Here is a 21,738-nt window from a genome sequence, read left to right on the forward strand (position 1 = left end):
AGACTCTGTCACCAGGGAAGACTTGGAATATTCTTCTCCTGGCATTGTAGTTTCAAAACAAACAAACTAGTTTCACTTTCACAGTGCATTTTCATTCAACCACAAAAGGCGTTTTGATGGGTGGGGTGAGACACTGGAACCCTTCAGCTGCCCTTCAAGACTCCTTACCACAGGGCATTCTTGCCCCCCTTACCAATGACCCCTACCTCTGGTCTGTCAGACAAAGCCCTGCCAGGAGGGATCATGGGATCATAGTTATTTGACCCTCTCTACATGGGTAGACACTAGGGGTATCTGGGTACCCCATGAGTGTAGAATCCATGGACCGTGTCCAGTGTGGGGCACTAGGCTCCTACCTTCCTTAGCTCAGTCCTAAAGTTCCTGCCTTTCCCTATGTGCTTGCCCAGAGTGGTCATGCCTGTGCTGTCCCATGTAGGAAAACAAATGCACACAATTTTCCTAAAGGAGCAGCCCCTGAGTCCTGAATCAAACATTAGCCCCAGCCAGGACTCTTCTAGAAAAAGCCTGGACCCTCCTCCTGTGTTCCTAAGATGAGTGGCTAATGCAGAACTTCTGTTTAAAAAGTATAAATGAGGGAATCACTAAGATACTTCTGTCGCTGTTGTGTAGACTCACGGTAGTTCCTGTAAGTCACACTGCTTTCCAGAACTTATTTTCTTCCCAGGTGAGGCCAGACCCAGATATGAATGGGCGGTACTTGGAAAACCTCCTCTCAACCACACCCCCTGGGCTGGATGAGATCATTGGTGGCAGCAACAGAGTTTGGCCAGAGGAGCAGGTGAGAAGCTGGAGAGCATGCATACAGGTGAGGACTGGAATGGGACCGCAGTGCTCAGAGGGTTTGGGGCATATGAAAATGAAAATGGAACCCTCAGGCTGGGTGTCCCTGGCTGCAGCCTCGCTGGGACCCTCGCTTCACTGGCTGCCTCTTGCCTCAAGGATTTGTCCAGAATAAAAGTGGAGCTGAGGTACTGCCCAGGTGCCTCGGACCCCCGGAGCAGGGTAGATCTGTCTCTCCACACTGAGATCCAGGAGGGGCAGAGACAGCAGCTGGGTTCTTCCATGTGTACTGAATGGGAAGCGGAGAATGGTAACCTCACATCTGACCATGAGAATGGGAAGCCAGGGCATGCAGTTGCCCAGGCCTACATAAGAGGGACCTGGTGCACACAGGGGAGCTGTGATTGGTATCTGTGAACTTGTGAGGCTGGTCAATCAGGATTGGGAATCTATGCCGTGTTTGGTCAGGGACACTGTGGATCCTTTTGTTCTCATCTTAATGTAAGTAGAAACCAACTTCTGGTTGTGGGGTTGAAGATTGTTCTTGTGACTTTCTTTCTACTCCAAGATTCTTGAGGCTCCATGCATGTGACTCCTAGCCTGACACTGAGCTGAGGCTGCTGCGCTGTTTGAGACAGGCTGCAGAGGGGGTCGAATCTGCTCCTGACCCCTTTGTGGCTCAGCACTCACATCCACTAGGCATGGGTCAGGGTATCAGACCCACCAGGGGATTCAGTGAGGCACTTATTACAAAGGCATTGGGAAGGGAGTGTCAGAAAGGTGGCATACCATGTTGTCTGTGTAACCTGAGTCCTGAAACAGATCCGATTCTAGGGGCTCCAACATGTGGGTTCTGCTGCTCATCCCTAAGAAAGCAAATAAAAATACAAGAAAGGAGCCGGGCGGTAGTGGCGCATGCCTTTAATCCCAGCAGAGCCAGGTGGATCTCTGTGAGTTCGAGGCCAGCCTGGGCTACCAAGTGAGTTCCAGGAAAGGCGCAAAGCTACACAGAGAAACCCTGTCTCGAAAAACCAAAAAAAATAAATAAATAAAATAAAATAAAATACAAGAAAGGAACTTAACCAACACAGTCCTTGGGTAAGGATGGCAACAAAGTCTGTCAATCCATCTCCAAGGTACTAACATGAGTTTTGGGCTTAAGTAGAGGAACAGGAAGGTTCTACATAATTAAGGGTCACTGTGGTCTAGTTGGTCACTGACAGTTCTGATTGAATAGGGTGTTGCCAAGAAGTCCTTGTTACTTAAGGGACAATGGGGTTCCCAAGAAGTGAGTGCTGTTCTGAAACCCAGGGCTGCTGCACTTTAAGAACAATGGCTGGAGACTTTTCATGCACCTTCGGGATCAGGAACAGGACAGAGCTGTCAGATGCCTCCGTGACTCATCTTTGTTTCTCCAGCTGTGAAGGATTTAGGTTTAGGGGGCTACTTGAGTAATACCATACCTACGTGCGGAGTTGAGCAGGGTCGTAAAGGAGACAGCTGTAAACAAGGCGGATGCCAGGCTCACCCTGCCTCCGGTTATTTTGTTGTTCTAGGTAAGGAGGTCCTGTTATAGCTGGAAGAACTCCAGAGGTTCCCAGGGCCCAAGAGCCTAGGTGGCCAGGATCTGGGACCACGGACTAGACAGAGGCCAGAGACGGGGGCAGTACCAGCTTCTCCCTCTCGCTGCTCCCACAGTTGCCAGGGTGGTCCGCTACCCCAGTCTACTGGAAGGAGGCTGAGAATCCTCATGGCAGGAGGTGGCTTGGGGCAGTTAGGGCTTTGGAGAAAAGCAGGAGCCACATTGACTGTGGAGATCCAAACTCAAGTTTCTCTTCTTCCAATATGTGGATCCCAAGGACCAAACTCAGATCATCAGAGTTGGCAGCAAGTGCCTTTACCTGCTGAGCAAATGGCTCTTTCTTCCTTTTTCATTTTTTTCTGGTGCCTCTGCTTCCAGAGTGCTGAGATTAAAGGCAGACACAACCATACTCGGAAAAATAAATTAAAAATTTACGTGTGTAGGTGTGTGTGTGAGACTGTGGGTGTGGGTATGTTTGTGTGCACAAATGCGGGGTCAGAGGACAACTCTGTGGAGTCTGGTTTTTTCCTTATGTCTTTACAAGGGTTTCTGGGGAAAACCCCAGTGGTCATAGCTTTGAGGCAACCGCCTTTACCTGCTGAGCCACCTCATCAGCCCTTAAAGGACATTATTTAACAGAGATTGATGTGAGAACAGGGATTAACAGAAAGAAAGCAACTCAGGGAAAGAGTAAGACACACCCAAGAGTGTGGGTATAAGTCTCTCAAAGGAGAATCACACTTCTTTGTATTTGAAATAGTTAGGTATAGGATTTTGGGTGTTTTGAAGTTATTGCTTTTGAAGGGTTACTAAGACATTTAAATGGTGAGGCTGGAGCAGTAGCTCAGAGGTTAAGAGTACTTACTGCTTTTGCAGAGGACCCAGCTTCAGTTTCCAGTACCCACATGGCTGCTCACAACTGTCATAATTCCAGTTCCAGGGGATCTGATGCCCTTTTCTGATCTCTGAGGGCAACAGACAAGTGTGTGGTGCACATACATGCAGGCAAAAACATTCAAATACCAATAAATAAATAAATAAATCTTTTTCAAAAAATTAAATGAGATTGCAAGGATACTTCTGAGGACACTAGACAGACTTGTAATTGATAAAGTAAATCCTGGATCACAGATTCAAGAAGGTAGGGTACCGTTATCATAACAGAAGGCAATAGTCTTGTTTGTTTGAGTACCAGAAGACATCAGGGAGATTGAATAAGGACATACTTTAGCTCATATATGCTCAGGCCTTAAGCATGTTCATTGCTATTTTAACTTTTTTTTTTTTTTTTTTTTTTTTTTTTTGAGACAAGGTCTTCCTGTGTAGCCCTAGCTGGCTTAGACTTGTTATGTAAACCAATTCGCTTTGAACTCACAGGGTTCTGCCTGCTTTTGCTTGCCTCTGTGTCCCAGTTATTGAAATTAAAAGTATGTACCAACCAGGTGGTGGTGGCACACGCCTTTAATCCCAGCACTCAGGAGGCAGAGCCAGGTAGATCTCTGTGAGTTCGGGGCCAGCCTGGTCTATAGAGTGAGTTCCAGGACAGGCACCAAAACTACACAGAGAAACCCTTTCTAGAAAAAAAAAAAAAAAAAGTATGTAACACCACAGCCAACTATTTTAACATTTTTATTTGAAAATATCTTTATATAAAGGAGTATTGTCTATGTATAAGTAATCTCTCAAAAAAAAATGTTAACCATGCTGGAATTCTTGATTCTCATCTAACAAGTGGCTTCATTCAGGCTCCTTTTCTTTCCCATGTCTCCACCATTTCCCTGTTTTTCTACCCTTCCTCAGAAAAAGAGGCATAGGGTGCTGGGGTGGACATGGTCACAGGCCAGTCAGGAGGCACTCCCAGTCTGCTGTGTATGCTGCCCCTCAGTTCCCTCAGACCTCACCACTGACATCCACTCTCTGTGCTGAGCTGGGGCTAGGACCTCAGGCAGCCAGGGCTGGTCCTGTCACTGACAAGGAAGAAAGGGCAAACATGTACAACTGGAGGGTGAAAGGGCACCCAGGACTCTCAGAGCCCTGAGGATTCGCCTGACCTGTGCCTCTCAGCCTGAAGGTCCAGAGTCCCCAGAAAACAAAGACATAGACTATAATGCTGCCCAAGGCTCTGGTCAGGACAAAATCCCCCTGAATCAAGGGGCCTGGGGCTCAGAGAGGGAAAGAGTTGGCCTTTTTCTCCTACCCGCTTGACTGTGCTCCTGAATCTATTTCTAGCTGGGTCCCTAGGAGAGGCAAAGTTAGGCTCCCAGAAAGAAAGAGAGACTAGGCTTCCAGTTCCAGGAACAATGGGAAGACTGTTCAGTTTGGGAACTGAGAGGTATCTTGAGGGACAGACCTATGCTTGTCCTGTCTCTGACGGCCAACCTCAAACCACATGGCATCCGTGTCCACAGTGCAAGCCAAAGATGACCTCAAGGCCAGGGCAACCTGCCCAGCGTCATCTGGGCCAGGAACAAGAATGTGGCCCCAGGCCCTCAGCCCTTCTGGGTCTACTGTAATGTCTGTCACTACACTGTGGTTTTCGCTTAGTCACCTGACTGCCTATGGTGCCCGGCTAGCACCATAGGTACCATAACAAAAGCCACAGCACCACCCCAAGCAGAGGTACCTGAGAGTGAAAGAGAGGTGTGACCATGGAATCCCCTAGCTGGATTTCAGAACCATCTCCCGCTGTGATGACCTCACGGTGGGCATGAAAAGAAGTTTTGGATGATCAGAGTCTGAAGTTGGAAGATGGGCTTGGCTTTGGGCAATGAGAGAAGCCTTGAACCTGGGCAGTACTCTTGACAAGCGAAGATTTCAGCTTCCTATGGAGGCCACCATGAGGATGTCAGTTCCAGGTACAGCCTCCTAGGACTGCTGGATCTAGCTCCCACAGCCCCAAGACAGAGCCCAGCCTCTATTTTTCACTTTCCGTGGGTGTCCCTATCCTAAGTCCAGCTGTGGATCAGTAGGCATTACATAAACACTCTTTTGGCTAAGGTTGCTAACTTTCCATGTCACCTGGGTCCAGATGAGGACCAAAATTGACCTTTGACCAGCCTAGCTCCAGCCCAGGAATATGGACCAGGCCTCCCATGGGGCACTGACCAAACCTTCCTGAAGGTCTACTGGCGAAAGTCCCAAAGAGCAAAGCTGTGCTCCATGTCCATGTCAGGTAAGGCCTCAGAAGAGGCTAGGCAGGGACCCTTACCCTTCCTACATCTCAGTGGGTCCTGATGCACTTGTTGGAGTACCTACTGTGTGCATAGTATGTACCAGGCCTGCGGGAAACACAGAGCTGGTGACATCATCAGGGTTGTTAGAGGTTCACCTCCGCTGTCTCATCCTCCTCCAACATAATGTTTGTGTACATGTATATGCATGTGTGTATGTGTACATATATGTGTATGTATGTGTACACATTTATGGAGGTAGAAGGAGTCAGGAAACAGGTTATTACACATTTTGCAAAGGAAGCAGTAAACTATAAGTAGGAGTCAGGCCATGCTGTCTCTGGGGAGCTCTTTGGAGGACAAGTTCCCTAACAGGAACTGTCAGTGTTTTGCAGAGCCTTCTCTTTTCCTTTATTGCCAGGGACCCTTAGAACAGGATCTACACTTATTACGGAAGCTGTACTAGTGAAGAGGATGTGTAGGAGGGTCTCGGTCCTGTTCTGGGAACTGCACATTGAGGCTGTGAGGGATGGTGTGATGCAACATGCATGTCCAGGAATCTGGAGTTGCCTCTGCCATAAGACAGTCAGTTGGGTTGATTTTGAGGTATAGAAGACATTACCCACCTAATAAAAGCAGCAAGCAGCCTGTCATGTGGTAAACAGAAGAAATACAAAACTTACCCGTGCTTTAGAAGTGTACAAAAGTAATATGTGACCAGGACAAGGAGACAGAGCTCAGGGTTTAAGCAAGGCAGCACTGGGCAGGCCGCTTGGCTGAAAATCGGGTGCAGGTTTGGCCAACGTCTTGCCTTTACTGGCATGAATTATTGAGGTGGCTAATCTTGCTTGTTGACTTGACTACATCAGCAATCAACTAAAATGCAAGCTGCTGGGAACTTCCGTGTGGGATTTTCTTGATCAGATTCTTTGAAGCAAGAAGAACCACCCTGAATGTGGGCAGCACCTTCTGGTGGCACCCAGACAAGAGGAGCAGAAGAAGGAAGCTTTGACTTTCGCCTGCTCGCCCTCACCCTCGCTGGAAGTTTCTTCTATAATGTTGCTGTAGCGTTCTTTCACCAGTGTTAGAACCTACTTCTTCAGGATTTCAACATAGACCGGAGCCCAGCAGCAATCCTGCCGCCTTCGGCACCAGACTGGGACAGCTGAGACAGCCTAGTAGACTGAACCATGACCAGATTCTTGGTCTCTCTGGCATGAGACAGCCATTGTTGGACTACACAGACCACGTCCTCTAAGCCATGGTGCTCAGTGTGAGGATGACTGAGCAGGTGAATGAAGGACAGGCAGGATGTGAGAACAGCGGGCACCACTGGTGAGAAGAAGGCAGCTCTGAGGCCTCAGGCGCTGCGCACTAACAGAGGCCACTTAGTGCACAGTAGAGAGGCAGTGCACAGGTCAAGCCAGTGTGACAAAACTGTAACATGACCCTGTCTCTGTACAAAGTACAACCCTAGCAGTTTGCCTGGTTAACTATGCAGCTCTGAACAGCCAGCTCAGTGCTCCTCACTCCTGGCTTCGTCTGTCTGCCCGTTGCTTTACCTCAGCCAGCCCCACACGCCTTAGCAAATGTAAGGACAGGAGAGGGTGGCGCACTGGTGGCTACCCCCCCGCCCCCCGCCCCACCCCCCCCACCCCCCCCACCCCCGCACAGGTTCAGGAATCTGGGGGGAGGCAGACAGGAGGAGCTCTTGTCAGGCTGGTGCTGTTTTCATGGGCCTCTGCAGCAGATTTGGGGACTTCTGACCCCTTCTTTTTCCTTCCTCTAGGTAGTGTCCAAAAAACCACTGACCAGAACAGTTGTCTCCTGAGGCCCATCCTATGAATGAGCCATGTTGGCCTACCCTATAACATTCACTGGTCCATGTCCCAGAACTCTCTGGACCCTCCTTCTCCTGGTTGTCTCCCTGAATGCCCATAATCAAAGTAAGTGTGGGTTTTACTTCTCCCAAGTGGAGGGCCTCAGGCCAGATGTGGTCAGGCCCAGGTGGTGACCTTGGCTTTATAGACTCAATATGGTGGAAGCTGGGCTACAGAAGGGTAAGCCACGTATCCCTGAAAACAGCTGACAGCAGAGCACTAGTAGTCCTGGGATCACTGCCGGGGCATTGGTAGGGGTATCAAAGACCATGCCTAGGCTACAAAGTAAAGATTGTGTTCTCTTACACAGACTGGGACAACCCCAGATGCACTGAAGTAGTGTCTGCACCCAGAGGCGACTGTGTGGAGATGTCCTGTAACATCTCCAACACTTTCAGAGATATCACCATTGAGCTGACTGCCAATGGAAAGACCACAACCATCTTCAACAAAAAGCCCCCGGGAAACTATCTTAATGATTCATGGCAGCTTCAGATTCAAGGAGGCCAGGCCCAGCTGGTGATCACAGATGCCCAGGACATCCACGCAGGGTCATACTTGTGGCAGCTGCATGGATGCCAGAGAAGAAACATGCACCTCATCCTGAATGTTACTGGTGAGATTTAGGCTAGGAAGTGAGTTGGTGAGTAGGGGAGGAAGGATCAGGGAGGAACCCCATACAGTTGAGCTCTGGATTCCATCTGCTTCCACATACAAACAAGGACCTTATGTGTCTAAACCTACTACCCTCCTCACCCATTCCTTCCTGCATAGTCCCTTCCGGCTCTATTCCCTCTGGTCCTTACCACCAGTTCAATCTACCATAGTCATCTGAGCCCCTAGGAAATTGGGGGTGACATCAGAATTTCCTGTGATTTAACCTGGAGGTACATCATGGCTGCTGTCCTCAACCCTGATAATTTATCTCTAGTAGAGCCCCAAGACCAGGAAGGCGTTGAAGGTCAGAAACTGTTCATGTTCTCCAATTCCAAAGGCATAAGACCTTCACACTTTTCCCCCTCTGGCCACATAGCCACTGTTCTTAGAGCCCCACCCATAGCCCTCCCCTAGCCTCCTCCACAGCCCTTTCCTACCCATATACTCCACGATGGGAGTGTTGAGGGGTGGGAGGGGTACAAGGGTAAAGTGAGTGATGCTAGAGTGAGTGACTTATGCAAGCCAGTTATCATCTACTTCTCTGCTCCAGACCTAGCCACTGCCAACCAGGATCCAGAGAGTTTGCAAGTCAGTGCTGAGCCCCCATCTGCAGTGAGCACGGAAGTCATCATCATCCTCGTCTTCAGCATCATCATAATAGGAATCAGTGCATTTGCCTGGTACAAGCACTCCCATCTCCCGAGGTGCCACAGATTTGAGGTCCCAGGGCCCGGTTTGAATCATAAGTTTCCTGGTATCTCCTACCTGACACTGCCTAAGATCTCCCAAGTCCTGCCCCAAAAGGTACTCAAGGAGCCTTATTAGTTCCGGAGAGCACAGTACAGAAAGCCTCTACTGGCTATGGCTGACAATCCAAGCCCTGACTTGGGACAGGCTCACGGGAATCCTCTGTCCCCAAGCCCTTGCTTTGACCCTGGGACACCCAGAGAACAGAATGAGGTCTGTACTCTTCAGGTTCCTCCCAGGACTCCAGGGGAAATTTATATTGAGGACGGAGCTGTGATTTTTGATTCAGGATGCCCTGGAAGTTGACTGAGCCCCTCCTGTACTCAAAACATAACTCTGCTGGGATTTGGGAAACATCAAAGTATTTTGGAGTATCCCAAGTGTGTGTGGTGTAACTGGTTATTTGTGTAAGCTGTCTGTGCTGGTGGGATCTGTACCTCACACAGGCCCAAGCCAGGCTCTCAGGCAATCTCCCTCCCTCTCTCCCTCTCTCCCTCTCTCCCTCTCTCCCTCCCTTCCTTCTGTTCTCTCTTCTTTCCTTTCATCCTCCCTCTCTGTCTCCCTCTTTCTCCAGATGAGGGAGCCTTATGGGTGATTGGAACCTGAGGGGAGTCACATGAAGAATGGATTCCTATGCTTGGAGAGCCCAGAGCAAGGTCAGCACCGTGGGCTGATCATGTTCTCAGGATCTGGAGCCCCTTGGTGCCCTCATCGCCCTGTAAACATTCATGAACCTACCACCACCCACTTGGGACAACAAGGAAGAATCCTGTTTGTGTTTGCTAGGCACAATAGTCCATGTCCTATGTCTGGGAGAGGCACAGGATCCCATCCATGTCCTGTGCAGAAACAGGGACATGGGCTCACTACAGAAGGACTTGCTAAGCAGTGATCCAGGCCTCTCTCTGGCACTCACAATAACAGACTTTTTCCTGTAGTCATTAGTTGCTTACTCTGCACCTCAACTTTTTCCAAAGTTGGGGAAATTCCAAGCGGCACAGCCCATGGCTCTCAGGATTCATCCCCCTCTGCCATTTAAAAAGGGGTTCCTTCCCTTCTGCTGAACCCCCTCCACTTCCCTATGGTCTCCTGCACCAGCTGGGAGTGGTGGGAAGGTGCTATGCCAACTTTGCTCCAGGCACACAGATCTGTTTCTAATTCACAGCAACAGCAAGTTCCAGGGATCCTGTGGTCAGGTCCCAGAGTCTATGAGAGAATTAGAGGTCCAAAATGATGCATCACCATACTCCTACCACAAGGGGGTGAAGTGAGCCTGTCTGTGGGGAGTCCTCAGGGACAAGGAGCTCATCAAGGGGGCAATACCTGCTGGTGGACACTGCTCTCCTGGGGAGGACAGCTAAGCCCTCGAATTCCCCGTGAACCTCTCCTGTAGACCCTCTCCCTGACTGCCTCCTTATCCCCACCCTCGCCTGCTGTTCCTCTTGGGCCCATTTATCTTCTTTATTGTAATGCCAACTTGAGTAATTTCATCATTTATAGACTACAACTCATGCTTCAGAAAAAACTTCATGATACAAGTTGTTAAATAAATATAGTAAATCAATTATTATATAAAGCCATAGGTCTGCTAGGAAATACACTTAATAGTGAGAAACATAAAAACCCACAAAACAGGTCTGGAAAGATGGGTCAGGATTAAGGGCACTTTCTGCTCTTGGAGAAGACCTCGGTTTGGTTCCCAGCACACCCACATGGCATCTCACAGCTGTTGTATGATATTTTGTTTGTGTTCTGACAAATAAAGCTTTCCTGAAGATCAGAGGGTGGAGCTAGCCACTAGTTAACCATAGAGGCCAGGCAGTGGAGGCTCACACCTTTGATCCCAGCACAATCAGGAAGTGGAGACTGGAATATGAGTCAGAGAGGTAAGAAGTCACTGGGAGCTGCTCCTTTGCTTCTCTGATCTTTCAGGTTATAACCCCGATATCTGACTCCCGGTTTTTACTGATAAAACTAAATAGATTCACGCTTCACACAACCATCTGTAACTCCAATTCCAGGGGATCCAATGCCTTTTCTGGCCTCCACAGGCTCCTATATGCACGTGGTGCACAGACATACCCTCAGGTGCACACACACACAATAAATAAACAAACAAATAAATAAATAATTTTTTTAAAACCTTTCACAAAACACTTGCTTAGCACTACACACTGAATCCTAAAGATGAAGGCTGAGACTGGGGACCCTGCCTGGTGTCCTTGACCTGGCCCAGATCAGGCCCATAGCAGCTTCGAGTTGGTGACCCTGAACCCAAGTGCACAGAGATGTGTGCCTATTAGTCTAAATTAAGGTCCCTGTCGTCATGATGCTGGGTTTGGGCCAGTTCAAGCCAAGTCAGCCCACAAGCACCTCTGGTTCCCTGGGTCACATTGGGCACAGCTCATGGGACCCATGCATCTGGGGCCTCTGAAACCTGCTACATACTGCCTAAACCAGTCAAGAGCATTGCTACATAAAGGTCATAGCAGATGTCAGCTCTGAACCCTTGTCATAATGGGAGGAGCCAAGTATCCAGGTGCCCCCTGTCCAAAAGCCACGAGAATCCTGGAAGAGAAACCGGATAGGAGCCCTTGGCTTTTCTTTCCTCCCCCACAGCTTCTGCCTCTTCAGGTTTTCTCTGCTTCAGACAGAATGCTGCTCCTGCAGTGCCTAGCCACCCTGACTCCCTTCTGTGTCTTTCTCCCCTCACTCCATCCACAGGCTCCAGACCTACTGTCCTTGTGCTATGCCCATGGGACCTACCCCTCTCTATCCTTTGACCTCCCTTCCTCCAACAGGCCCTTCCCCTGTGTGCCCTGTGTCCATGGATCATGGCTAGATGTCCATCTCTCTTCACAAAGAACGAAGAGTAAGGTGTCAGGATAAAAGTATATCCATTCTGGATATAAAAGTTTTTAAATTAATTTATTATTTTCTGCTTGGAGATGTGTATGTGCCACAGTGTGTATATGGAAGTCTAAGGACAACTTGTAGGAATCAGTGCTCTCTGTCTACCATGTGGAAAAAGCAAACTCAGGTCATCAGACTTGGTGGCAAGGACCCTTACCCAGTGAACTAGCTCTCTAGTGCTGGGTATAAAAAACATAATGTGTATTCTGTGTCCTTGACCTGGCCCAGATCAGGCCCAGGACACCAACACAGAGGCTTAATATTACTTATAAATGCTTGGCCAATAGCTCAGGCTTGTTGCTAGATGACTCTTACACTTAAATTAACCCATATTTCTTATCTTTGCTTTGCCACGTGGCTCATGGCTTGTTACTTCATTTTCTTCTACATGTCCTGCTTCCTCGGCAGCTGACTGGTATCTCCCTCACTCCACACTTCTTCATCCCAGCATCCTTAGTTTGGTGACCCCTCCTATACTTCCTGCCTGGCTACCAGCCGATCAGCGTTTTATTAAACCAGTTTGAGTGACAAAGCTTTACATTGTACAAGAGGATTATTCCACAGCATGCCTCTGCCTCCTGAGTACTGGTATTAAAAGCGTGTGCCACCATGCCCAGCTAAAGATTTTATTTTTAATTATGTATATGTGTGTGTATGGGTTTGTGTGTGTGAGTGCAGTGCCAGCAGAAGCCAGAAGATGGCATCTGATCCCCTGGAGCTGGAATTACAAGCAGTTATGAGGGATGATGTGCATGCTGGGAATTAAACTTTACAAGAGCAGCAAAGCACTCTTAACTGGTAGGCCATCTATCTCTCCAGCCTTCTCACTGTCTTAAGTAGTAACTTTTGTAAGTACCAAGATCATTAGTGGTGGGGTGTCATGGGTCATTAGGAGTTACATAAGGCATCACAAGTCGCTCAGAAAACTCCAAGAGCCATTGTCCGACCATTAGAGTTGGACCTTTTGCTTTTAATTTTGGGCCTTTGGGTTTCTAGACCCATCTCCCCCCAGATCAGCAAGTTCAATCAGGGGCAGAGATGAAGCTCTTGAGAAGGAATGGAGAGAGGCTTTGGGGTACCCTGGTTGGTCTTGCTTATCTGACATAGGGTCATAGAGAGAGCCATAAAAGGCTTGAGCTGCATTTTGAAGGGAAAAGGAATAGTTATTGAAAGAGGTTGAGGGTGGAGAGTGGCACTGCTTGAAGACTAAAAGGCCCTTGGGAGTAGTAGGCAGGCACTGTGTTGATGGTAAAAGCTGATATTCCTGAGACAGTACTAGCTGGATCTTTATGGTCTGTAATCTGCAACAGGGGTGTTAAGTAAGAAAAAGCAAAAAAAGGAGAATTATGCAGGTGATTGGACCCAGGAGAACTAGTAACCAGGAAAGCCAGACCCGGTGCCTTTCCAGGGCACCATCACTCAGTAGTGCTCTCTCTTAAATCTGATGTCTGTTCTTCTAGTCTTTTAGCTGCAGCTGGCACTGTCCCTAATGGACTGGCATAGACTCAGCATTCCTCTCCCAGGGCCAGGCAAGAACCAGGTATGACAGTTTTGGAGAATTACTTAGGAGAGAGGACCAAGCTGGTCCTGGAGGGCCTCGTGGACTGCTGAAATGTGGCTAATCCCATCACTAAGTTCACTGACAAGTTATGATAAACATAAGAAGCACTCTGGAGGCAGAGACAGGCAGATGTCTGAGTTCAAGGCCAACCTGATCTACAGAGCGAGTTCCAGGACAGACAGGGATACACAAAGAAACCTTGTCTTGAAAAAAAGGAGGAGGAGGAGGAGGAGGAAGAAGAAGAAGTCAATACTGTGACAAAACACCATGACCAAGGAAACTTATAAAAGAAAGAGTTTAATTGGGGTTCTGGTTTCAGAGGGTTAGAGTCCATGATGGCATAGTACAAGCATGGAGGAAGCTCAGAGCTCATGTCTTATGAGCAGGAGTCGGATAACACAATGAATGGCTCCACTCTTGAAACCTCAAGCCTGTCTCCAGTGACACTTCCCCCCAACAAAGCCACACCCCCTAATAGTTCCCAAATAGTCTACCAACTAGGGACCAAGTATTCAAACTTGAGCAAGGTCAAGTCAACGACAGAGATGAAACTCTTTCTCTAATCAGCTATGGGGCCTCTCATTCAAACCAACACAAGAGGTAAGACTCAGGGGACCTGTCAGGACCCACTATTGTTTGTTAGCGAGAATAGGAATCCAAAGGGCTTCTTGAGAAAGGGTACAATCTTGCCAAGCAGACAAGTTAGGACAAGTGCTGTTCTGGTTAGTTTTTTGTCAACTTGACACAAGCTAGGGTCCTATGGGAAGAGGGAACCTCAATTGAAAAAAAAAATGCCTCCATCAGATTGGCCTGTAGGCAAGTCTGTGGGAGCATTTTCTTGATTAATGATTGGTGTGAAAAGACTCATCCCACTCTGGGCAGTGCCACCCTGGACAGATGGTCCTGGATTGTATGAAAAAGAAAGCTGAATGGGCATAAGGAGCAAGCCAGTAAGTCACATTCCTCTGTGTCTGCTTCAGTTCCTGTCTTGAGTTCCTTCCTTGACTTCCCTCAGTGCTGGACTGTGATCAGGACCTGTGAGCCAAATAAACCCTCTCCTCCCTAGGCTGCTTTTGGTCATAATCTTTTTAGTAACTTATTTTATTTTTATGTGCGTTAGTGTTTTGCTTGCATATATGTCTGTGTGAGGATGCCAGATCCCCTGGAAATGGAGTTACAGATAGTTGTGAGCTGCCACATGGGTGCTGGGGATTGAACCCAGGTCCTCTGGAAGAGCAGCTGGTGTTCTTAACTGTTAAGCCATTTCTCCAGCTCAGTCATAATCTTTATAACTGTAAACAGAGGCTTTTCTCCCGCCTGCCTGTTTTTGAATACCCATCAGTCACTTCCCAAATTAGAGGCTTATATTAATTATAAACATTCAGCCAGTAGCTCAGGCTTATTGCTAACTAGCTCTTACATTTAAATTAATCTATTTATATTAATCTATACATCACCATGTGGTGTAGTACAAATCTTAAAGGGTCTTATTAATAAAAAACACAGGAGCCAGATATTGGGGTAAACACTGAAAGATCAGAGAAACAGAACAGGCCACATCTAACCTCACCTTGCCAACTTCTCAGCTGATCCTGTTTCCTCAAACTGGAAGCCTCTGAGTCTTCATCCAAATGAATGTCAGCTAAACTGCTGCTAGAAGCCTAAAAGCTTAATCAGGCTCTAGTTCCTGGTCCTCACACCTTATATACCTTTCTGCTTCCTGTCATCACTTCCTGGGATTAAAGGCGTGTGTGCCTTTAATTAATTAAAGGATTAAACACCATGCCTGGCTGTTTCCAATGTGGCTTTGAACTCACAGAGATCCAGATGGATCTCTGCCTCTGGAATGCTAGGATTAAAGGTGTGTGTGCCACCATTTTCTGGCCTCTGTATCTAGTGGCTGTCCTGTTCTCTGACCCCAGACAAGTTTATTAGGGTGCACATATATTGAGGGGACACAATATCACCACAATGTGGCCCATGGCTTGTGGGTCCTTTGGTGTCTTTGCTTCTTGGATGGATGGCTCCCTGTCTGTTCTTCTCTGCCCTTCTTCATCCCCTCCTTTGATTTTTCCACCCAACCCTATCCTGCCTGGCTATTGGCCAAACAGCTTTATTGTTAACCAATGAGAGCAACACATATTCACAGTGTACAGAAGGATCCTAAGAACAGGCAGTGTTCTTACCTACAGAGCCATCTCTCCAGACCGGTCATAATCTTTATAACAGTGATAGAAAGCAAACTACGACAATTAAGGATAAACTTGATCGAATGTTGAATTTGTATTTAGAGTCTGTTGGACATGTGGCAAGCACATACCTGTGAGACTTGTATGCATATATGCTGCCTTGGAATTAGGGGTTTGAGAGAGACAGATTCTTTTTGTCCTGTGTAACAGAATGATGTCTTTGTATGATGAAAGAGTGCCCACAGGAATGGACTTTTCTCTGTGCTTGGTGATACAGATGGAGCCTGGCTTAAAAGGCCAATATCTGACAAAACTTGCAAAAAAAAATGTGAGAGAATTAAATTTGTACTTATATTTTGCTATGAGAACTATGGAAAAAGTGGTAAGTCTAGTGAGACAGGATTCAGTTAGGGTGCCTGTGGAAAGAGATTGTTACTTGGGTCCACATTCTGACATAGGAGGGAACCTCAATTGAGAAACGGCCTCCATAAGATCAGGCTGTAAGGCATTTTCTTAATTGGTGATTGATGCGGGGAGGGTCCAGCCCATTGTGGGTAAGGTCATTCCTGGGATAGTGGTGCCGGGTTCTACAAGGAGGGGAAGTTTCAACTCTGAGGAAATAGCTATGCAGTGCTTTGTTCAAGGACACTAGACACATCTATGATTGATCCTGTGTGTGGCTATGCATTCACACACACAACCCCAACAAAATTCAGAGGAAAAGGAACCCACAGATCAATGTCACACATTAGCCACAGGAAACAAGATATATTCACCCAGCACTTCTAGAAATTCAGTTGCTGCTAAATAAATTGTGAACGACTGTAATGGTATTGTGTTCCCCAAAATATTGTGCATGCTAATAAACTAATCTGGGGTCACAGAACAGAACAGCCACAATATTAAACATAGAGGATAGGCAGTGGTAGCACACGCCTTTAATCCTAGCATTCCAGAGACAGAGATCTACCTGGATCTCTGTGTGTTCAAGGATATAGCCAAACATGGTGACTCACACCTTTAATCCCAAGAAGTGAGCCTTTAATCCCAGGGAGTGGTGGTAGAAAGCAGAAAGGTATATAAGGCATGAAGACCAGAAACTAGAAGCTTTTTGGCTGGTTAAGCATTCAGGCTTTCGAAAAGCAGTTCAGCTGAGATTCATTCTGGATGATGACTCAGAGGCTTCCAGTCTGAGAAAACAGGATCAGCTGAGGAATTGGCGAGGTGAGGAAGCTGTGGCTTGTTCTGCTTCTCTGATCTTCCAGCACTGACCCCTGTACCTGTTTCCAGGTTTGTTTTTATTAATAAGACCTTTTAAGATTCCTGCTACAGAATGACCCTTGAAAACCCTAGGATTTTGCTCCTTAATTCACTTGACCTTCAGGTTCCACTGCCTCTGCCATTAATACGTGGTGATACATGTCTTTAAATCCCAGCACTTGGAAGAGTTAGGAAGGGTTGGAAGGCAGAGGCAGGGCGATCTCTGTAAGTCCAAGGCAGCCTGATCTACATAGGGGATTTCATACCAGCCAGGGTGACATAGTGAGGTTCTGGAGATAGTGAGAGAATGAGAGATCAAGGGAGAGAGAGAGAGAGAGAGAGAGAGAGAGAGAGAGAGAGAGAGAGAGAGAGAGAGAACAACTGGGCATCATCCCTTCAGCCGAATCCCTCATCTCAGAGCCTCTCCACTCCCTAAGAGTTTCCAGTGCTAACAAGGGCCACATCAGTTTGCTTCAGGAGATCATGGTCACACTCCTTTTTTCTGACTCACAGCAATAATAAATGTTGGTAGCCCAGCTGTCAGGTTCCAGGGGCACTTGGTATTAGACGTCCAAGCTATGTCTCTTTAATCAATGAAGTCCATTGGGTTTGGGTCTTCATCTCCCCTGGAGCACTGGGTTACATTTGGGCACAGTCCACAGGGCCAAGTGTGTCTATAACCTCTGAAACTTGCCACATGCTACCTAGAACAGTCAAAAGTATTCATTCATGACAGCTACATCAAGGTCAGCCCTGGGGGTGTCACTAGTCCAGTCCACGTGCCCCTTATATGGCCACAGGAATCCAAGCAGGGAGACTAGGTTAAGGCCTTTGAATGTTCTCATTTCCCTATAACTTCTATCTTTTCATGATCTTCTCCTCTGGGGGTTGAGTGATGATTCCCCTACTGCCCACCTGCCCCAACTCCCCTCATGTTTCTCTCCCATTTCCTCAAATTACAGGGTTCTATACCTGTTGTCCCTCTGTTGAACACAAATGGCCTGCCCCTGCCTAATCAATCCTCTGTTCCTAAAACATTCCAAATTTGACCTTCCACTACCCGAGTTCCTCTCCCATGTGCCCTGGAGTGCCCCACATGGTACTCCGTCCACATCATAACACTCCAAATCTACCCATACGAGGAGCATCTTCCAGTCACTCAGAGTGGGACCCCACAGAGGAATTGGCTTTAGGCCCCTATGTGACAGTGTACACACACCAAAGCTCAGCCTCACTGTGACACACACTGGCTCTGGTACTGGCAAATAAAGCTCTGTGGTAGGCAAGAGTCCTAGATTTCCCTTGACCTGGGAGCTGGACACAGGGCCCTCACTCTCACCCCAGGTGGGCTGCTGTTGAAGGTGTTTCTACCACCCTTTGACCCAGCAGGTCTGACTCAACCCTGCTTCTAAGGAAGGAGCATCCAGGCCTTCAAGGCAACCACGGCCTAGGACCCACACCTGGCTTCTCCTCTGAGGCCATAGCCATGTGTGCTCTGTGATGCCAGTACTGAGACTCCATTGAGTAGAGCTGACAGGTGACACCATAGACCTGAGCATGTCCCAGCAGAAAAATCACACCAAAAAGCAGATCTCAGCTGCCTCCTGGCCTCTAACCATCTAACCCCCTTATCTTTCTACTACAGTCGCAAGCCTAGCCCTTATCTCTTCTCTCTCTTGACTGTCTCCTGTGGAAACTCTGGGTTGGGGTGAAGAGGTGGACCAGACAACCAGCTAAGGAGGGCAGGTAGAGTCAGGTGGCGATGTAATTAGCTTCCCCCACCTAGCTTGCTGTGCTTCTCTGCCCTCTAAGTCTCTACCTTCACCCCCCACCCCCCGGGAAGCCCTACCTCCTCTGCTCTTCACCACCAACCAACCAACCGTGCTGAAATACCACGCCCCTGTTTCTTCCTCTCACGGGGTATTTGGGGTATCTCTGTCACAGTGCTCAGTAATGTGGTGATCTGGCTCTGGTCAGCTGATGTGGGCAACATGGCTCAGGAGACAATGTTGGCCTTGCTGCTCACACTGGCTGGAGTCCTGCCTGGCCCCCTGGATGCCCAAGGTAAGCATTTCTCTGCACCGCAGGGCTCCAGGGAGCACCTCACACTCCTGCCTGGGAAGGGTTGCTGCTGAGCTTGATGTCCCTGAGTCCCAGAACTTTCAGGGTCCTAGAGTAGTCTCTGCTCTGTGGAAAAGTGGGGGCTTGAAAGCTTTGTTTACATGGCTAACAATCGCCCTTGCTGCTAGTGAGGACTGTCCTCTAGTTCCCTTTCAGAGCAGCTGTGGGAAGTCCTGTGGTAAGAGGCAAAAAATCTGCACCAAGAGTATGGAGGCTCAGGCACCCTCCCAGGCACAATTCTTATACCAAAAAAAAAAAAAACAACAACAACAAAAAACCAGCGCAGCATTCAGTGTGTGCGATGCTGAGGTTGGCACTCAGTCTGGTGTACACAGGAAAACGGGTGTTGTACGCTCCGGGCAGGGCAAACTAGGCTGGGATCTGAAAGAGTGGGGATACCTGGAAATGACGGAGGAGGAGGAGGGTGGCTGTCTGGGGACTGACTCACCTAAGAGAGACAAAGGATAGAGCCTGGGGGCAGAGGGAGTGGTCAAAAGGGAAGAAGTCCCAGTGCTGGGATGCAACAAAGTTGCAGACAGCCCACCCTGAAGCCCATGGATTGCTCAGAACTTGGGCATAGTCACAACTGTGTCAGCACCTAGTGCTGCTCCAAGGTCCCCACAGCACCTTCTCTGAAGTGCCACATTAGCACAGGGTTGACCACAGGACTGGCCTCAAGTCCCTACACCAGTACTTCAGAGAGGGGTTTGAGAGAGGCATCTTACAGGAATACAAAATGGGAGAGTAAAGCCTAAAGGTGTAGAGTATGAGGTCTCTGTGCATAACAAAGAGAGTTAGCATGTGTGTGAGTATACACGTGTGTGTGCTGTGGGGGATGCTTGAATGTGCGTGGACATATATGAGCGTGGGATGTATGGAGTCGCTAAGATATGTGTTAATGTGTTTGAGTCCCCATGTGCTGTGTGGGAAGGCAGAAAGAGCTGTCTGCCAGCACAGTGGTAAAAATGGCTGGTCCTTCACAGAGATGCAGCAGTCTTTCCAAGTCATGGTGGCCTCTGAGGGGGATTCCATCAACATTACCTGCTCTACAATGGGAGACTTGGAAGGAATCTACCTGAAGCAGAGTTGGCCACAGGATTCCGATGTGATTTACTTTGAAGATGGGAAGGAGTCCACAGTAGACAAGCGCTTCTCAGGCCGAATTGATTTCTCCGGTCCCCAGAACAACCTGACCATCACCATGCGCCTCCTCCGACTGACAGACACTGGAGTCTACTTCTGCGAGGCCGTCAGAAGAAGCCCAAGCCATGGCTCATCCACCATGGTTGTGGTAACAGGTAGGAAATGTGCCCATCTACCGCTGGCTAGGCCAGGAGCCTGCTGGCTGTGGGGACCTTCTTTTCACTTGCTGGAACTGTCTGCTCAGAGCCTATTTGTTCCTGGAAGCATCCTGGTGGCTGCCTCTCAGCTATCACCTCAGCTATCTCCTCCCTGGCTTGAACCCCAAGGCCTTGAGTAGAGTCCTCTCCTGCCAATGGCTCTTTCTGTTCATCTTCCCAGAAAAACTGTCCCAAGAAGCATACAGATCCCAGGAACCTCTGAGGATATCAGTTTCCCTCCCAGCTGCCCTGGCTGTAGGCTCCTTCTTCATGGGGCTGGTCCTTGGGGTGCTGTGCACACTGAGGAAAACACAGGTCAGTGTGAACCTATGGCTGTTACCAACAAGCTGGCCCTTCTCACGGGCTGACAGAAGGAGAGAGAGAAGGCTTAAGGCCAAAGGTCTGGTCAGGGGCACATGGCAAAGTACTGAAGGAGCAGAGAGGGGTGTGAGTAAGGCATCACGCAGGGACACAAAACGAAGCCTAGAGGTAGAGTGTGGGGCTTCTGACCAGGCCCCTGTGCATAGCAAAGTGAGATAGCACGTGTGTGAATATGCGTGTGTGTGTGTGTGTGTGTGTGTGTATGGTATGTGAAATTCATGAGTGTGCACATACATATGTGAATATGGGGTATGTGGAGTATCTGATTGAGTCCCCATGTGCTGTGTGAGAAGGGGAAAGGGCTTGGGCTAGAAGGGTCCTGACAGTGGTCAGCTCTTATTGACCACTCAGCTGTTGGCCCTGGGACCTGCCTGCAGTTGACCCTACCAGGTGCAGATGGAGCCTGACCAGCGCCCCAGGTCTGAGGAAACTGCTTGTTGAAAAAGGGGTTGCTTGGAGACAGGCACACTTTGCCCAGGTCACCATGCTGGCCACTGCCATTGTCTTTTCAGATCCAGGAACTATGTGCCTCGAGGGATAAAGACTCACCGTGTGTAGTATATGAGGACATGTCCTACAGCAATCGCAAGACTCCATGCACCCCCAACCAGTACCAGTGAGCCCTCTACCCACAGTCCCCCATGCCTTGTTTCGGCAGAGCTTACAATGATCCTGCTGACCCACCTAGCCCAACTCCCCCAGCACCCTTCCTGTGCCACTCAAGTGCCCCTTGGTGCTTCTAGGTGGATGGGATCCCTCCTCTGTAAGCTTCCCTACAGAGTTCTTCAATCTATCCTCCACCCTAGCCTGGTATCCCTGATCATGCTGCCATCAGGGGAGAAAAAAAAAAGCTTGGGAAAAAAAATGTGGTATCTACCTTGGAGCCATCTGGCCAGAAATAAACAAACAAAGAGAGCACTTGTTTTTTTGTTGTTGTTTGTTTTTGTCCTTCTTTAACCATGGTTTTTATTTTCCAGCCAGCTCCTAGATGAAGAGGGCAGGGACTGTCAGTCCTCCAGGGTTTTGTGGCCAGTGTCTGTGAGAGCACAAGAGGGCAGAGGTGGTGGAGGGGAAGTGGGGGAGGGGACGCTCTCCTGCCCCAGCCCCCAGGAGGCTCAGCACTACAGACACCCCGT

General features: G+C 48.6%; 2 protein-coding genes across 2 annotated transcripts; both read left to right on the forward strand.

Annotated features, from left to right (window-relative positions):
• The first annotated feature begins 7,331 nt into the window (after positions 1 to 7,331).
• LOC128121449 (secreted and transmembrane protein 1b-like) lies at positions 7,332 to 8,915 on the forward strand. Its single transcript, XM_052756146.1, has 3 exons — positions 7,332 to 7,499; positions 7,744 to 8,049; positions 8,641 to 8,915. Exons 1-3 carry the CDS (start codon positions 7,406 to 7,408, stop codon positions 8,913 to 8,915), a joined length of 675 nt encoding a protein of 224 aa, XP_052612106.1. The 5' UTR covers positions 7,332 to 7,405.
• Positions 8,916 to 18,751: 9,836 nt separating this feature from the next.
• On the forward strand, positions 18,752 to 21,439 carry Cd7 (CD7 molecule). The gene is made up of 4 exons (XM_052756151.1): positions 18,752 to 18,824; positions 19,865 to 20,179; positions 20,403 to 20,536; positions 21,115 to 21,439. The coding sequence occupies exons 1-4, from the start codon at positions 18,752 to 18,754 to the stop codon at positions 21,220 to 21,222; spliced, it is 630 nt and encodes a 209-aa protein (XP_052612111.1). The 3' UTR covers positions 21,223 to 21,439.
• The last annotated feature ends 299 nt before the right edge of the window (positions 21,440 to 21,738 follow it).

Source organism: Peromyscus californicus, unplaced genomic scaffold (genome assembly GCF_007827085.1).
Source record: "Peromyscus californicus insignis strain IS unplaced genomic scaffold, ASM782708v3 Scaffold_3__1_contigs__length_106647218, whole genome shotgun sequence".
Lineage (NCBI taxonomy): Eukaryota > Metazoa > Chordata > Mammalia > Rodentia > Cricetidae > Peromyscus > Peromyscus californicus.